The sequence below is a fragment of the Micromys minutus genome (assembly GCF_963924665.1).
Source record: "Micromys minutus genome assembly, chromosome: 4".
Lineage (NCBI taxonomy): Eukaryota > Metazoa > Chordata > Mammalia > Rodentia > Muridae > Micromys > Micromys minutus.
The window spans coordinates 41,715,154-41,729,435 of NC_137973.1; the positions used below are offsets into that span (position 1 = coordinate 41,715,154).

Below are 14,282 nucleotides of genomic sequence, written 5' to 3' on the forward strand. Positions count from 1 at the left end.
CTGGGCAGACCATTGTGAAATCTAGACATCTCTCTGTCTGCTCTGGCCTGCCTGGGCTTTGGAACTCACCGAGGATATGTAGAAGGACCACAGTCAAATGAAAACACTAAGTGATAGGTTCAAGACACATCTAATTAATGATAGTATGCAGGTCCAATCTCCCCAAGCCCCCTCTGTTTCCACAGTGTCCAATCATTACTGGCAAAGTGTCTGAGAGAGATGTCCTTGCTTTTTTTTCCAGCTACCAGAAAAAAATAAAACGAGCCAGGTGAAGGGATAACTCTAGCACCGTGGAGGCCTCTCCTCTCAGACTGCTGTCACAGGCCTCAAAGAGTATGTTGGAGGAGGGGCGGCAGGGGGAGGTCTGCCCTCACCGCCTCACCTCCCCAGGGCCAAGAGCCACGAAGATGGATAGCAGGACTTAAGGGTGCAGCTCAGAGCCAAGGACTCACCCGCACTGCTAGACAAAAGGGGTCCTTGCCCTCGAAAGGAAAGAAAGCAGCTTTCCTCTCTTCTCTTCCAACTGCTTGTGATACTAGGATCGGGGTGAATGGGGTGGGGAGGTGTTCCTGGGCTCCGAGGGGTTAACCCGCACGGGGCCGCACGTGACGTGGATGGTTCCAGCATTAAGTCAGAGGCGCGGCCCCCTCTCCTGCCCCCCACCCCCCGCGGCGCGCGCCGCTCCCGGGGGCTCCGCGCCCCCCGAGCCCAGGTCCCTCCCCCTTGGCAGGCACTCACAGGCCGCGCGGGTTAGCGGGAGCCCCGGAGCTCCGGCGGCCTGTGAGCCGGAGCCGGCATGGACCCCGAGCGCTGCGCTCCTTTCGTCGTGGGGCCGGCAGCCGGTCCTTACGCGGCCGCAGGGGACGAGGCTCCGGGCCCCCAGGGGACTCCCGATGCTGCGCCTCACCTGCACCCCGCGCCACCCCGCGGTCCGCGCCTGAGCGGCTTCCCGGCCTGCGGACCCCTGGAACCCTACCTCCCAGAGCCCGCCAAGCCGCCCGCCAAGTACCTGCAGGACCTCGGGCCCGGCCCGGTGCTCAACGGCGGCCACTTTTACGAGGGCTCAGCGGAAGGTAACGCGCGGGGGGTGGGGTGGGGGACCCCATGTCGTTTCCTTCCCCGCCCTTCCTGGTCTCCCCACTCTCTTTCCCGCTTCTCAACGTTGGGTCCGTCTCGCGTTTCCCACGATTCCCTCCTAGATCACTCGCTGCTGGCCTGGGCGGACAAGGCCAGGGCACTGGGGACTGCAGATCGCTCGTGTCCCAGGCCGGCAGAGGCAATGGGAGGCGGGAGGTCAAAGGAGGGTGGAGTAGGGACTATCTTGGGCCCATTCCGGACCCCAAGACGATTGAATCTGGGAAGAGAGACCATGCTCACCCGGAGCCGAGCCTCTGCTGCCACCGACCCAGAAGAGGGGGACCGGGTCGAGGGCCCGAGAGCCTAACTGGGCCCCAAAGCTGGGAGAGAAGAGCTCGGCTTTTGTGCGTGGCGCTCGCTGAGGGCATAGAGGCTGGGCCTCAACTTAGTGGCCAAACTGGACTCAGCGAAGGAAAGGCTGCGACCTGGACTTACCCAGATCTCCTCGTCGGGCCCAGCCTCTGCAGGAAAGGGATTTCTGGTGCCGCTAGATGCTCCGCTAGAGTGGCGGTGGCTGATCCCCCTCTGTACCGGGACTGTCTTCAAGATCAAATAATTATGTTCTTGTTTCTCAGATTAACTTGGCCTCCCCGACGCCGCGGGGATGGCTGCCCTTCTTGCAGTTGGCATTTCGACACGGAATCATCACCGCTGAGCCGTCGGAAGTGGCCTTGAACAGTCCTAAACCCCAGGGCGCACCCCGCTCCGGGGACAGTGCCTTGTGTGCTAAGGCGGGCCGGACGGTGCCATTATCTGAGAATGTGCCTGAATGGCAGGGCCTGCCAAGACTGGTTTGCCGCCCACTATACTCGCTGACCCACGAGTGGCTCAGCACCCACGCCCACCCCTTCTGTGCCGCCACGTTTCGTAGCCTAGACCCAAAACTAGATCCAGGGAGATCCGCTAACTCTGCAAACGCCTGCTCCCCGCGGCCCTCCTCAGAGTAGCTGGGCAGCGAGCAGCTCCGGCTTCGTCCGGTCCGGGTGGTGGGAGTGTGCAGGGGAGGCCCGGGAGGTGTGTTGGGGTCATCGGAGGAAATGAGCAAGTCCGCGGAGCTTCGAGTCTAATGCCGTTTGAAAAAGGCTCTTCTGATAAAAACCACAGTTGGGACTTAATGAGAAGCAGTTGGCCTGGCTCCTCTGATCCCTGCCAGACGGCGGCAGCCGCACAGCGCCCAGAGCACCGCCAGGGACAGGTACACGTCTGGGTCGGTACCGCACCCCGCAGCACCCCATCCCAGTCCAGTGTCCCCGTCGCTGTGCGGCCTCTTGCAGCTACTGTTCGGGTTCTTGGACAGCCGTGGGTCTGGTCTCACCACGAAAAATAGGGGGTTGAATGGGCGGCCAGTGAGCCTGTTGTCGTCATAACGAAATGAGGCGAAAGAAAGTCAAACGGGGCAGCCAGCCGGACGGGAGAAGGGGGAAATCGAACAAAACGACGGATTACAGACTGAAGAACGAAGGTAGCGGGCGAAGTCCGTCGGTCAGATGGGGAGAGGAACGAAAGGGAAGTATAACTGGACGAACGGAAAAGAGCAAACCGCAGATCGAACGAAGCGGGTAAACGACGAAGAAAAAGATGAGAAAGAGGGGGAGAGAAAGAAAGAGAGAGACGCGAAGGAAGAGGGCATTTCCTAAAAGGATAGAGCACACCAAAATATGAACACGTATAATACGAAAATTAACGATTCAGGCAGTGTGGGGACAGGGCAAACGCAAAGAAGGCGCAGCCGAGCGAACAGAGCCTGAGCTGGGATCCTGGCTGCCGCTCCCTCTTGATGCGTCGGCTGCAGCTTCTCCATCCTAGTCTTGGTTGCTCCAGGGATTCCTAGGAAAGGTAAACCCCAAACACACACCCACATCCCGACGCCCCTGCCATTAAAATATCGGAATGTTGGCTGGTCTGCACTGGCGGGGCCTGGAGCGCGTCGTTTCTCTATCGTCCGTCCAGCGCCAGCATCCGGCTGCCTCTGGCCTCACTTTGCGCCCTGCACTTCTCCTGAAGAGGGCCTTTTCCATTCACCTATGAACCCTCTGCAGTAGCTCTGTGTGCAGGGATGGTTCTTCCAGGCTCCTCCGGGGCTGCCAGTTTGTCTCTACGCTGGCTGTCTGACACGGAACGAAAAGACCCCTGCTGGAGTTCTGCCCTCCTGCCCCAGTGGAGATCAATAGCCCTAAGACCAGGCCAACCCCGGAAAATTAAAGTACTAGGCTAAGAACCTCTAAGGAAAATACCACCATCTCGCTAGCATCCCTGCGCTTGGCGTGTATTATGACTTAAGGTCTTCAGCTAAAGCCGCGGTCAACGCTGAGGAAGCCCGGGTTTCGGAGACTACTAATGCCTCATTTAGCGACCCCAGCACACCTTAGAACAAGGCTGCAGGTGAAAGCTGAAAGCCAGGTGGCTGATTCTGCGACAAACAGTGGACGCCAGGGATCTGAGCTTTGAAGCAGCCAGGAGCGGACCTGCTCACTGGCCAAGCTTACACCGGCTTGAGACAACATGTGACAAGGCTGTGGTGAGATTCTCCCGGTCCGGATGCACGGATGAACGGGTTTGAAGGAAAGGTCGGAGATAAAGAATCTGCCCCCTGTTGGCACGATAGAGGTCCCAGCCCCTGCACCTGGATTTTACTCTACAGAACGTATTCCTGGGTTGAAAAGGTTCCCAGTGACCAACAACCAACTCCAGTACTCTCTGGACCACCCCAGAGTGGTGTATAACAATAGTTCAAACCTCAAATGGACCGCCTTAACAGAGCAACCTTCCCCAAGCAAGCTTACACTTAGTGTGCTGGCCTCATTTCTCCTGCTCATCTCTGCTCTCCCTGGGTCCCACTACTCAGGAGGCTGTTTGGGGGCCTCTGAAAACTGTCCCTGTCCTCAGAGTCCTCCAGCTAGACCAGGGAAGGTTTACAGAAACTAACAAAGAGGAAAGCAGTTGTCTGTCCCTTGGAGAGGACTGTAGGAAGGGAATACATGAGAGAGGGGCAGAGTTCAGCAGGCTTAGAGGCTTTTGGAAGGGGAGGGCTGCTGTATTGTGTTTTGATCTCTTGACTTTATCAGCTTATGGGCTCAAGGTTAGTTCGGAGCTAGATCTTATGGGAACAGACATCAAGGGTAAGGAAGCCAAAAACAAGAGTCTAGACTACCATAGCTCCGTGTAGTGGGGTTAGTACTCTTAACCCCCTGCGCTGAGTTCCTCTCATCCATTTCTGCCTGAAGTCCATCTTCATCTACCTGGGAATCCAGGATATCAAGGCTCCTCTCTGCCAGGCCATTTTGAGGACCTGATATCTCTAGGCAAACCGTTCCAGGCTCTCTGCTCTACCTGACAGTTTTCTCTCATTTGGTTTGGCATCATCTGTCTCTCTGTCCTAGCAAACGGGGCTGCCTCTCTCTCCAACAAAACTGGGATGATGGGGAACAGAAAGTCAGGGATGCAGTGAGATTCATCTCTGTGTTGCCTATGGGTCACTGCGGAGTTTGTTGCTACAGGCTGGGGTAACCAGAGGCCAGGCCTTGCCAGACTCAACCAGGTCTTCAGCAGGATGCATGTGGGAAGCTTTTTTCGCAGTCTGGGGGGGAGGCAGAGAGGTTACTGACAACATTTTAGTTGAAAAAGACTACCAGCTTCCCCTTCAGACAGGGCCTCATCCATGTACCTACACACACACACACACACACACACACACACACACAGCTGTAACCCGGACATTATGTCCCCAGGAGGAAACTGCTCCTTTGGTACCAGCTAACTAGGCCTCCTGGAGATGGTCCTGGGGCCTAAGAAGGGGTTCTCTGAGTCAGCAGGGCATCTTTGCATCTTAGTGGCTCCATCTCTGTTAAGAACTGTTAAGGAGGAACTTTATGGGGACACTGCTGGGGGTCTTTCCAGAGGGAAAGGTGGGGGATGATCATGGTGACCTATTTTTCACAAAGCCAGGTTGGTCATATGGGGTTCCTGAATGACAGCTTATCTGAGTGAGGCTGTTGGGGACTGTTCCCAGCCTGCTAAGGAGCCCCCCCTGATGGAGGTGATGAGGAAGCAATCAGAAACTACTGAGGTGGGAGGGGCAGACAATGTTGAGAATAATGGGGAAAGGGAGTTGTGGTACTTGTCCCTCATTAACTCCTCCAAAGCCCAGCCTATCTGGCTGCCACCTTTTATGCTGGAGCGGAAGCTCTTACCCAGACATCACAACTTTAGGACGAAGGAGGACAGGTGATTCCTTATGAAATCATCATTGTTCTGGCTTGCTCTTCTGCTTCAGAGTTGGGAAAATTAACATGGATGTGAGACTTGGGCTTCAAAGATGAGGCACAGGGAAAGCAGGCGGAGGTGATCTATGCATCTCTGTCCATGCCTGCCTGGAACTGGTAGCAGAGGCATGAGCCTAAAGTCCTGGGAACCAAATTCATTACAGCCAGAACAAGAGAGCACTCTAGAAGGGGCTGGAGATGTCAACCATGCCATCCTTAACCCCTGCCCCCACTCTTGGCCCTTCCAGGGTGGCAGTCCCTGCTGTGGCGCCAATCCTGGCACCTCCATACCCTGTGGGACACACCACCACAGAGCACTTCCCCGAAATGAACCTCTCCTCCGGCCCCATCAGATCTTCCCAGACCACAGAGCACATGGTTCCCTAGGGCCCCCTCCCCTGCTGGAGGCTCAGCAGTCAGGCTTCTGAAATGCCAGGCTCCAAGGGAGGGTGGCTGCCGGGGAGGAAGGGAAGGGGAAGGAGGAGGAGCCTGGAGCTTCAATGCTCTTTCCCTCCCTCTATCCCACCCACAAAAACCTCTGTTAGGTTTCCATCCTCCTCTCTGTGTTTCCATTGCAGCCGAGGAGAAGGCCTCCAAAGCTGCCAGCTTCCCCCAGCTGCCAGTGGATTGCCGAGGGGGTCCTAGAGACGGACCCTCTAATGTGCAAAGCTCCCCAGGCCCCTGCCTGGCCAGCCTGAGTGTCCCTCTTTCCCCGGGACTCCCTGACTCCATGGAGTTGGCCAAGAGCAAGAGCAAGAAGCGCCGGAATCGTACAACCTTCAGCACGTTCCAGCTGGAAGAACTGGAGAAAGTCTTTCAGAAAACCCACTACCCTGATGTGTATGCTCGGGAACAGCTGGCTTTAAGGACGGACCTGACTGAAGCCAGGGTACAGGTGAGGGGGGCATGGTGGAGACCAGACCAGGCAGGGACCAGATCACCAAAGAGCTAGGACATGGTGGAGACCAGACCAGGCCAGGGACCAGATCACCGAAGAGCTAGGAGAGGTGGGCATTAGTGTCCCACAAAGCTACCTTGCCCAGGTCCTACTGGCTCCTGGCCCTTTGGAGCTCAGCCTTTGGGCTCAGCTCTGCTATGGTCACAGACTTTTCTATATTCCTAACAAAATATATCACTGGGTCAAGGCTTGGAGTCCATATATCTGTATGGGAGCCCGCTACTATTTACTAGCTAGCCAGGTGAGTTGGTGCATGTCACTCAGTGGATTTCTGTTGCCTACATTTGGAAAGGGGGCACCAGTAGCAAGCCAAAGAATCCTTGAGGGTCACCAGTTGAGCAGCATTTTGGAAGAAGTGAGTGTTTTATGTGCTACTGCTAAGGTGGCTGGCTAGAACAGGAGGGTCACTGAAGGGCAGAGGCTCTTCAGGAGCCAACAAGTAGTTCCTAGTTAGGAGAACTTACAGGACCCCTTCCCTACTCCAACATGTCCTTCTGTAGAGAGAGTAACCCTTAAGGTCTTTGGCTATGGTCACTGCTTCATGTGGTGGGGAACCCAGCCAGTTGGGAAGGGAGAGAGAAGGGTGGGTAGATGCTTGGAAAAAGAGAAGGAAAGCTATGGCCGACCATGTTAGAAGTGGCGGTGGGCATGCGGGTGGCAAGCAAGAAGGAGAGGCAAGAGAAAGACTGAACATATGTGGCCTTGCTTCGATCATGGTTTAGTTAGAACAGGCTCCTTGCTGCGGGGGGTGGAGGGGGGGGAGGTGCTGGAAGGGGTGTTTGGGGTTCTAGAGAAAGGTGAGGTGGCTGCTGTAGAGGAGCCTGCTGCTTCTACCCTGAGGAAAGAGGAGGGGAGAAGCTCCTGTGAGCCACTCCCTGATGGGCCCCTTCCAGAGACTCTTGAGAAGATACTAGAGTGGAGGCCAGCTCTAGGAGACTAGGGCCCCACAGACTACTCTACAGAAGCCAGAACCAGTGAGCTATGGGAATGACCCCAGATTTTATAATGTCTCAAGAAAGTTATGTTGGGGCAGTGTCTGAATTGCTCTTCCCTATGGAAATGCAAAGTGAGCATGTGTTTTGGGGAGAGGGTGCACACTTTTCTCACTCCTCTCCTAGGCCCTCCCTCTCCCCACCCTCTTCTAGTTCCTCCCCATCTTTTCCTTTTTTTTTTTTTATTTCAATTGGAGGAAAAATATTTGGAAACAGGATCTATTCTGTCTAGAACCTAGGCTGTTCCTGGATTCATTTGACACTCAGGCTGACCTCAAACTAAAGATCCTCCTACCTTACCCCTCTGGGGGCTGGCATGAACACATTATGGGCATGAGTCACCAGGCCGAGCTCCAAGGCCTTTTCCACCCTGGAAGAATACGGGGTGGTCATGGGACTCCCAAACCCAGTCTAGAAGCCTCCCCAACCACCAAGGCCCTAGAGAGTAGGGAGGTTTTGCTTTGACAGGAGTATGACGCTCACCATAAACTCCACCCCAAGAAGAGAACTAATTAAGACCATACATGGGACAATGGAGAGAGCAAATCCCAAGCCCAGAAAGAGCCACAGTGGAGAGGCTCCAGGGGGAATGGGTGGTGACAGGAAAGTAACTCCCAATAAAGGCCTATCTGTCCGTGGAGCAGGCAGAGGGAAGGCATTCATGGGGGACTTTCTTAACCTTGGCCAGGCCTGGTATCCCAACCTGGAAGCTAGGCAAATAGGAGGACGCACAGCCTCTTTTTAGCTCTCAAGTTACTAGGTCACTAGGTCACTAGGTGAGTACAGGTGACCACGGAGCAAGGAATAGATGAAGGTTGGGGTGTTGTCATCCCAGACAGGGTAGGAGGGTCTTACACATATATACATACATGCACAGCTTTTTCTACTTTTTATTTCCAGCTGGAACGCTAGAAAGCAGTTTGGTTTGTGGTTGGTTGGTTGGTTGGTTGGTTTGGGCTTTGGTTTTGGATTTTGGCAGGGCTACATGTGTCTTAGGATGGCTTCAAACTCAATATGTGGCTGAAGCTGGCCTTGAACACCTTAATCCTCTAGCCTCCATTTGTCAAGTTCTGGGATTACAAACACCCACTATTATACTTATCTTGGCTTAGTTTTGATGTTCTCAATATCTGACACAGTCTCTTTTTAAATGAAAGAAATAAAACTTTATATACCAATACAAATAAATGAAATTGAACTGGGTATATGCCAAATTTATCACATATACTCTCAGATGTGTAAAAAATATATCACACACACATATACACACACAAACACACACACACACACACACAGAGAGAGAGAGAGAGAGAGAGAGAGAGAGAGAGAGAGAGAGAGAGAGAGAGAGAGAGAGACGTGTCAAAAACTCATAAATGATTGAGAAGTAGACTCTGAGGTGATCATGGGCACAGAATAGAATGAGTGCTGAGAAATGGACCTTATAGAGGTCCAGTGGAAGAACCCAGCCAGGATGTTGAAGAGATGGGTAGCCCAGAAAATAGAAGCTTACTCACAGGTGACAAAGCAGGTATCTTAAAAGAGACATGGGTGGGAGTTTGGGGGGTCACCTAGGAAGAACCAAGTGCTGGTGCCTGACTAGACAGAGACTGTGATGAGGGTGGGAGACAGACCTAAGCAGCCTTGCTAGGAGCTGGATGGGTGTTCCAAGAAGCCACTGAGGAGTTAAACAGAACAATATGCTATAAGGTGGATCAACCAGGTTGTTAGCTACCATTTGGTTGCTGGAAATTGAACTCAGAACCTCTGTAAGAGCAGTCAGTGCTCTTAACTCTCTAGCCCCAGAGAAGTCAAGAGGACAAGAGTCACCCACACACTGGCACACCTAAGAGGTATCTTGGGCCCTATAGGCCTCCTTCCCCTACAACATTGTGAAAAGATCTAGCCAGGTTGGAGATAAAGGGAGTGACTCAGCCTAGGGAATGGTTGCTGGGGACCTTGGGAGCAGTAATACTGCTCTGGGATTGGGCCTCTCCCAGGCTCCCTTGGCCTTGGGAACTGGATTTCTAAGCTTCTGCCACTTGAGATTCTGCAGCTTGGGTCTAGATCCCAGGAAAGGGCTCAATGATTACCCTCACACATTAGGCCTTAGGGCTGCTCCCGTACCCCTTAACCCTTCCCAATGGTCCCCAGGTCTGGTTCCAGAACCGAAGAGCCAAGTGGCGGAAGCGTGAGCGTTATGGGAAGATACAGGAGGGGCGGAACCCCTTCACTACTGCCTATGACATCTCTGTGCTGCCCAGAACTGACAGCCATCCTCAGGTGAGATCTATAATCCTCACCCTTCATCAAGGCCTGCCCCCATCTGTGGGGTTGCCAGTGAGAATATGTACTTTGCTGTAGAATCTGCGTCTTGTGTTATGTGGGCAAATTACTTCTTCCTCCACAGAACAGGTCAGCTGCCCACTCTGATCCATACAGAACACAGGAAAATCAAAGAAGAACGTATAGTTCTGAGAAGCCATGGCTGGGATACCCTAGATGTCAGAAGGGGTGGTAGGGGGCATGTGTGGAGATTTCTAGAAAACTTTTGAGGTTTCAAGAACAAAAAAAGCCACCAAAGTAAGACAAACAGCTTCTGGAAAAGTAGACCATACCCCTTCTTTCCTCTTTTCTTTTCAGCTGCAGAACTCCCTGTGGCCTAGTGCAGGATCTGGGAGCCCAGGGGGGCCCTGCCTCATGTCTCCAGAGGGCATCTCCTCTCCATGCATGTCTCCATACTCCCACGGAAACGTGGCTGGCTTCATGGGAGTGCCAGCCTCCCCTGCAGCCCACCCTGGCATCTACTCCATCCATGGCTTTCCTCCTGCTCTGGGAGGGCACAGCTTTGAGCCTTCTCCGGATGGTGATTACAAGTCCCCAAGCCTCGTCTCGCTCAGGATGAAGCCCAAAGAGCCCCCCAGCCTGCTGAACTGGACCACGTGATGGGTTACATGGACACAGACTGAGCTGTCCACTTCTCTCCCTGCTCTGGCCTGTCCATCACCCATCTCTACCTGGACACCAAACAGCAAACCCTTTTACCTCCGTAACCTGGGTGGTTTCAGAAGCTTGGGAACCCTCAGCCTCCTGCAGGGAACAGGCTACAGGGTCTTATCTCTTAAAATAAGGCTGCCTAGGAGAAAGGAACTTCAAAGCAGGCAGGACTCTTCCTTACTAAACGGGTCCCCTAATTTCAATTGGACCGGAGAGAAGGTGACAGATACCCCCTGTTTTCCAAAGACTGTTTCTAAGTCCAGGGAGCCCAGGAAGATGGGTGGAGGATGAAGACTGAACAGGGAGGAGCTCTCTGTGGTTCTTAGGGCCGGCCTCACTTTTGCCTTCTTACCACCAGGGGGCGGTATGCTCAGCTCCTGGGACTGACAGGAACCCAGAAGGTGAAGGTCAACTTAATAATAGGTAGGGGGTCTCCTCTCTTCCAGGCATTCCTCACTTCTGCCCTGTGCCCAGTCTACCGAGATATTATAAAGTCATTTTCTCCAAGTAGGGGGAAGAAATTCCACCTAACATTAAATATTTGGATTTGATTTCATGGGATCAGGGATATGTCATGACAACCATATTGGACATCAATCAAAATTAAAAAAAAAATTTTAAAAAAAGAAAAGGTTTTTTTTTTTTTCAGTCTCTGAGCCCCTGAGACCCAGACACCGAATTTTGTAAAGATACTTTTGTTTTGTTGTAGTGTGCTGCCTAGCATAGTAATAAACACAGCTGTCTATCCCCAGGGTGTGACACTCAGTTGCTTTACAGTTGAGTTGTATATAGGATCTAGGTTGGGCCAAGCTCTCCTGTGGGGACAGCAAGAATCCAGAAGTCTATCATAAAAGGTGTAGAGTCATCGCCCGAGCCCTCAAGGTCCAAGTACGCGGTGCCTGGCTCTGCCACCTGCATACGCTCCTTGGGTTTGGCAGGTCCTCAGAGCCTCGAGGGTGGGGCTTATTTGGCAGGGAAATTTAGGGGTGGGAATGAGAGTAAGCTGTGGTTGAACTGATCACGGAGACTGGAGGGACAGGAATCAGAAGGTTTTGAGTGCCTGTGGCCTGGGCCCCCAAGTGCTGGGGGTGGAGCATCTGCCTTCTCCCAGATGCCCCAGAGAGCATGTCTGAGCTGTGGGGCCAAGACAAAAGCCAGAACTCTTTCTTGTGGTTTTAGAGTATTACCCATTCTCTCCCTCATCCCCACTTTCTGCCTTATCTCTGGAGCCTGGAAGGCAGGAAAAAAACAGGCCTGGCCCTCCCACCCTCCCAGTAAACACAACCACATTGCTCAGAAGAATTCCACTTAGCTCAGCCCAGCCATCCCCCACCCCACGCCTCATCTTTCAGGCACAGAGAAACCTAAGCACGCAAAGACACAAGGTTCCCAAGTAGGGACTAAGTCCTCTGTCAGATTTCCTAGCGCAGACAGTCACTGTGAGGTGGTCGCGCGTCTCCATAGAAGCTAATATCTAACTTCTTTCTTCTTTTCCCAAACTGGTGAAGAGAAGGCTGCTGGCAACTTCCTTCCTCTCTATCCTGACACTGGGAGAAAGGACTGTCTAGAATGACCACTGAGAAACCACCTAGACGTTTACCCACTGTTCTGTAAGGGGACTGGGGCTCAAATCCCTATCTCTAATTCCAGGGCACATACATTCACTAGAAATTTCTTTACCCACGGAATGGGCAGTGGAATTTTACCCCTTATGTCCTACAAAAGCCAGAGGGCTACTGGTATTAGCTGATTCTCTCGCTGTGACAGATACACAACAGCAGCAACCTTAGGAAGGAAGTGTGCATTCTGTCTGGTGGCAACCTTAGGAAGGAAGTGTGCATTCTGTCTGGTGGCAACCTTAGGAAGGAAGTGTGCATTCCATCTGGTGGCAAAGTGTCTGAGGACACAGCTCACCACACTAGAGGAAGCCTGGTAGCCAGAACACGAGGTTCACAGTCAGGCAGACAGACGCAGTCGACTTCTCGGCTTGCTTTCCTTATTTTCAGTCTGGGACTCCAGCCTGTTCGACGATACTGGCCACAGATGCTGAAAGAGGTTGGTTTATTATCGAAACGTGTTCAAGTCTTACTCTGAGCTGGGTGGGCATTGTGCTATGCCAGAAACAGCAATGGCCAAGAAACACACAATTTCTCATCTCCTAGTTTAGAAAGATAGAAAGATGGGAGGAGAGACTGTGAAGCCCCAGCAAAGGGGTCTGAAATAAGGACCAGACGGAAGAAAATAACAGAGACCAAGATCAAGTCAGCAAGAGTGGGAGATTCCACAAAGGCCATGGGCATCAGCCGAGGGGACTGTAGTGAGGGCACAAGGAGACCGGACGCTGGCTGCTGGCTCCCGTCCAGGTGCGTCTGCCCACAGCTCATATTTTTCTGTCCAGTGACAACTAAATGAAGAGAAAGCTAACTTTACAACCGCCTACTTCACACATAATGAATACGAATGGGCACCCCGGAGCCTGTCTCGTGGGATTATCTGTGAGCTGACAGATCCTCCCACTGACTGGGGTCATCCCAGCCAGCCTGTCCCCTGGCTGGGGCACAGACAGCCCCTCACCTGCTTCCCATTAGCCATGCTCCCCTCCTCCTCAATGCCTTTAAGACACAGCCCCAAGCTCTCCAGATACCTTGCCTCCAAGTTCACTCTAGAGGTTACCCTAGAGCCCTGGCCAGATCCTATAGTTTTGGGGTTCTGCTCACTCCTGGGTAGGGAAATGGAAGTGGCTCCACCTGGATTCCCAACTTCAGGAAAGTCATTGCACACGATGTGTCTTTGCTGAGGCCCTTCTAGGTCCCATGAGAATCACCCAGAAATTCAAGCCTTATGCCGATTTCAGAGATGTATACCAGTAGGGTACGGTGAAGAGACAGAGGTAGGGAGGTCTTAGGTCTATGTTTAAATCTCAGCTGTGGCATGCACACTGATTCCACAGAACTGTAGGGCCCTGGCCAGGGTGACCCATTAGTTCAGGCTCCTACCCCAGTCAGCGGTAGAGACTGTTTCCCATCAGAGGCACCCTTCCTTCCTCCCCACCTTCCTCAGCCAGCCGCACATCAACCTGAATTACAGCCCAGAGTACAGACTCTCTGCAGCCCCAAGCAGAAGCAGAGCCCAGAGGAGGCAGGACTTGAGTAGACATTTCCCTGACCCATATACCTTACCCTCACCCCAGCTTCCTTGGTTCCCTTCCCACTCCCAGCTGCCCCAGCCCAGTCTCCTGTTCAGGAGGAAGGGATGGACTGGGACTTTGGGGCCCATGGTGGGCCCTGTGGATGGAAGAGGTAGACCTCAACACCCTCTTCACCTGGACCTTCAAGCCATCTAGCACAGCACCTAGCCCAGAGCAGAGGACGACCGGAGGTTCTGCCCTTGGAGAATTTTTGTTCTTGGAGACACAGGAAGTGTATGCAAATTCACAGGTGAGAATTAGACGGGCATCAGCAATGCTAATGATTACCCATTTATTGTCCCTTGTCAGTCAGGTTTGAGAGGCTAATATAAGAGCTAATATAAGATTCGGCCTTTGCTGCAGGGCTATCATTAAGGGCCATCATTACAGATAAGCAAGCCAGCTGAGGCTTAGAGCAACATTAACTCCATGATATTCAGTGAGTAAAGGTAAAGGCTTGGATTAATGTCAGGGCTAGCTGGGTGTGGTCCCACACAGTTTTCATCAGGCACTTTAGAGGCATGGTTGAGCTATGATGTCAGCTCCAGGCCACCAGGACTATACAGTGAGACAATCTAGCTGGTGAGACCTTGTCTTAGAAAGCAGAAAAAAGAGTCAAGGTTGTCTGACTCCCAAGGGAGTGAACCCCCTTTTTAGAGCAGCATCCTAAGGCTGACTGAGGCAAGTGGAATGAAGACAGCAGCTCCTGTGAAGCTAATCGGTTCATTGCACAACAGGCAGGGAAACAGCCT

General features: G+C 53.0%; 1 protein-coding gene across 1 annotated transcript; it reads left to right on the forward strand.

The window, feature by feature from the left end:
• Positions 1-796: 796 nt before the first annotated feature.
• Positions 797-10,292, forward strand: ALX3 (ALX homeobox 3; the record flags this gene model as incomplete). The annotated part of the gene is made up of 4 exons (XM_080916239.1): positions 797-1,073; positions 5,978-6,294; positions 9,501-9,629; positions 9,990-10,292. 4 exons carry the CDS (start codon positions 797-799, stop codon positions 10,290-10,292), a joined length of 1,026 nt encoding a protein of 341 aa, XP_080772365.1.
• Between the last annotated feature and the right edge of the window lie 3,990 nt (positions 10,293-14,282).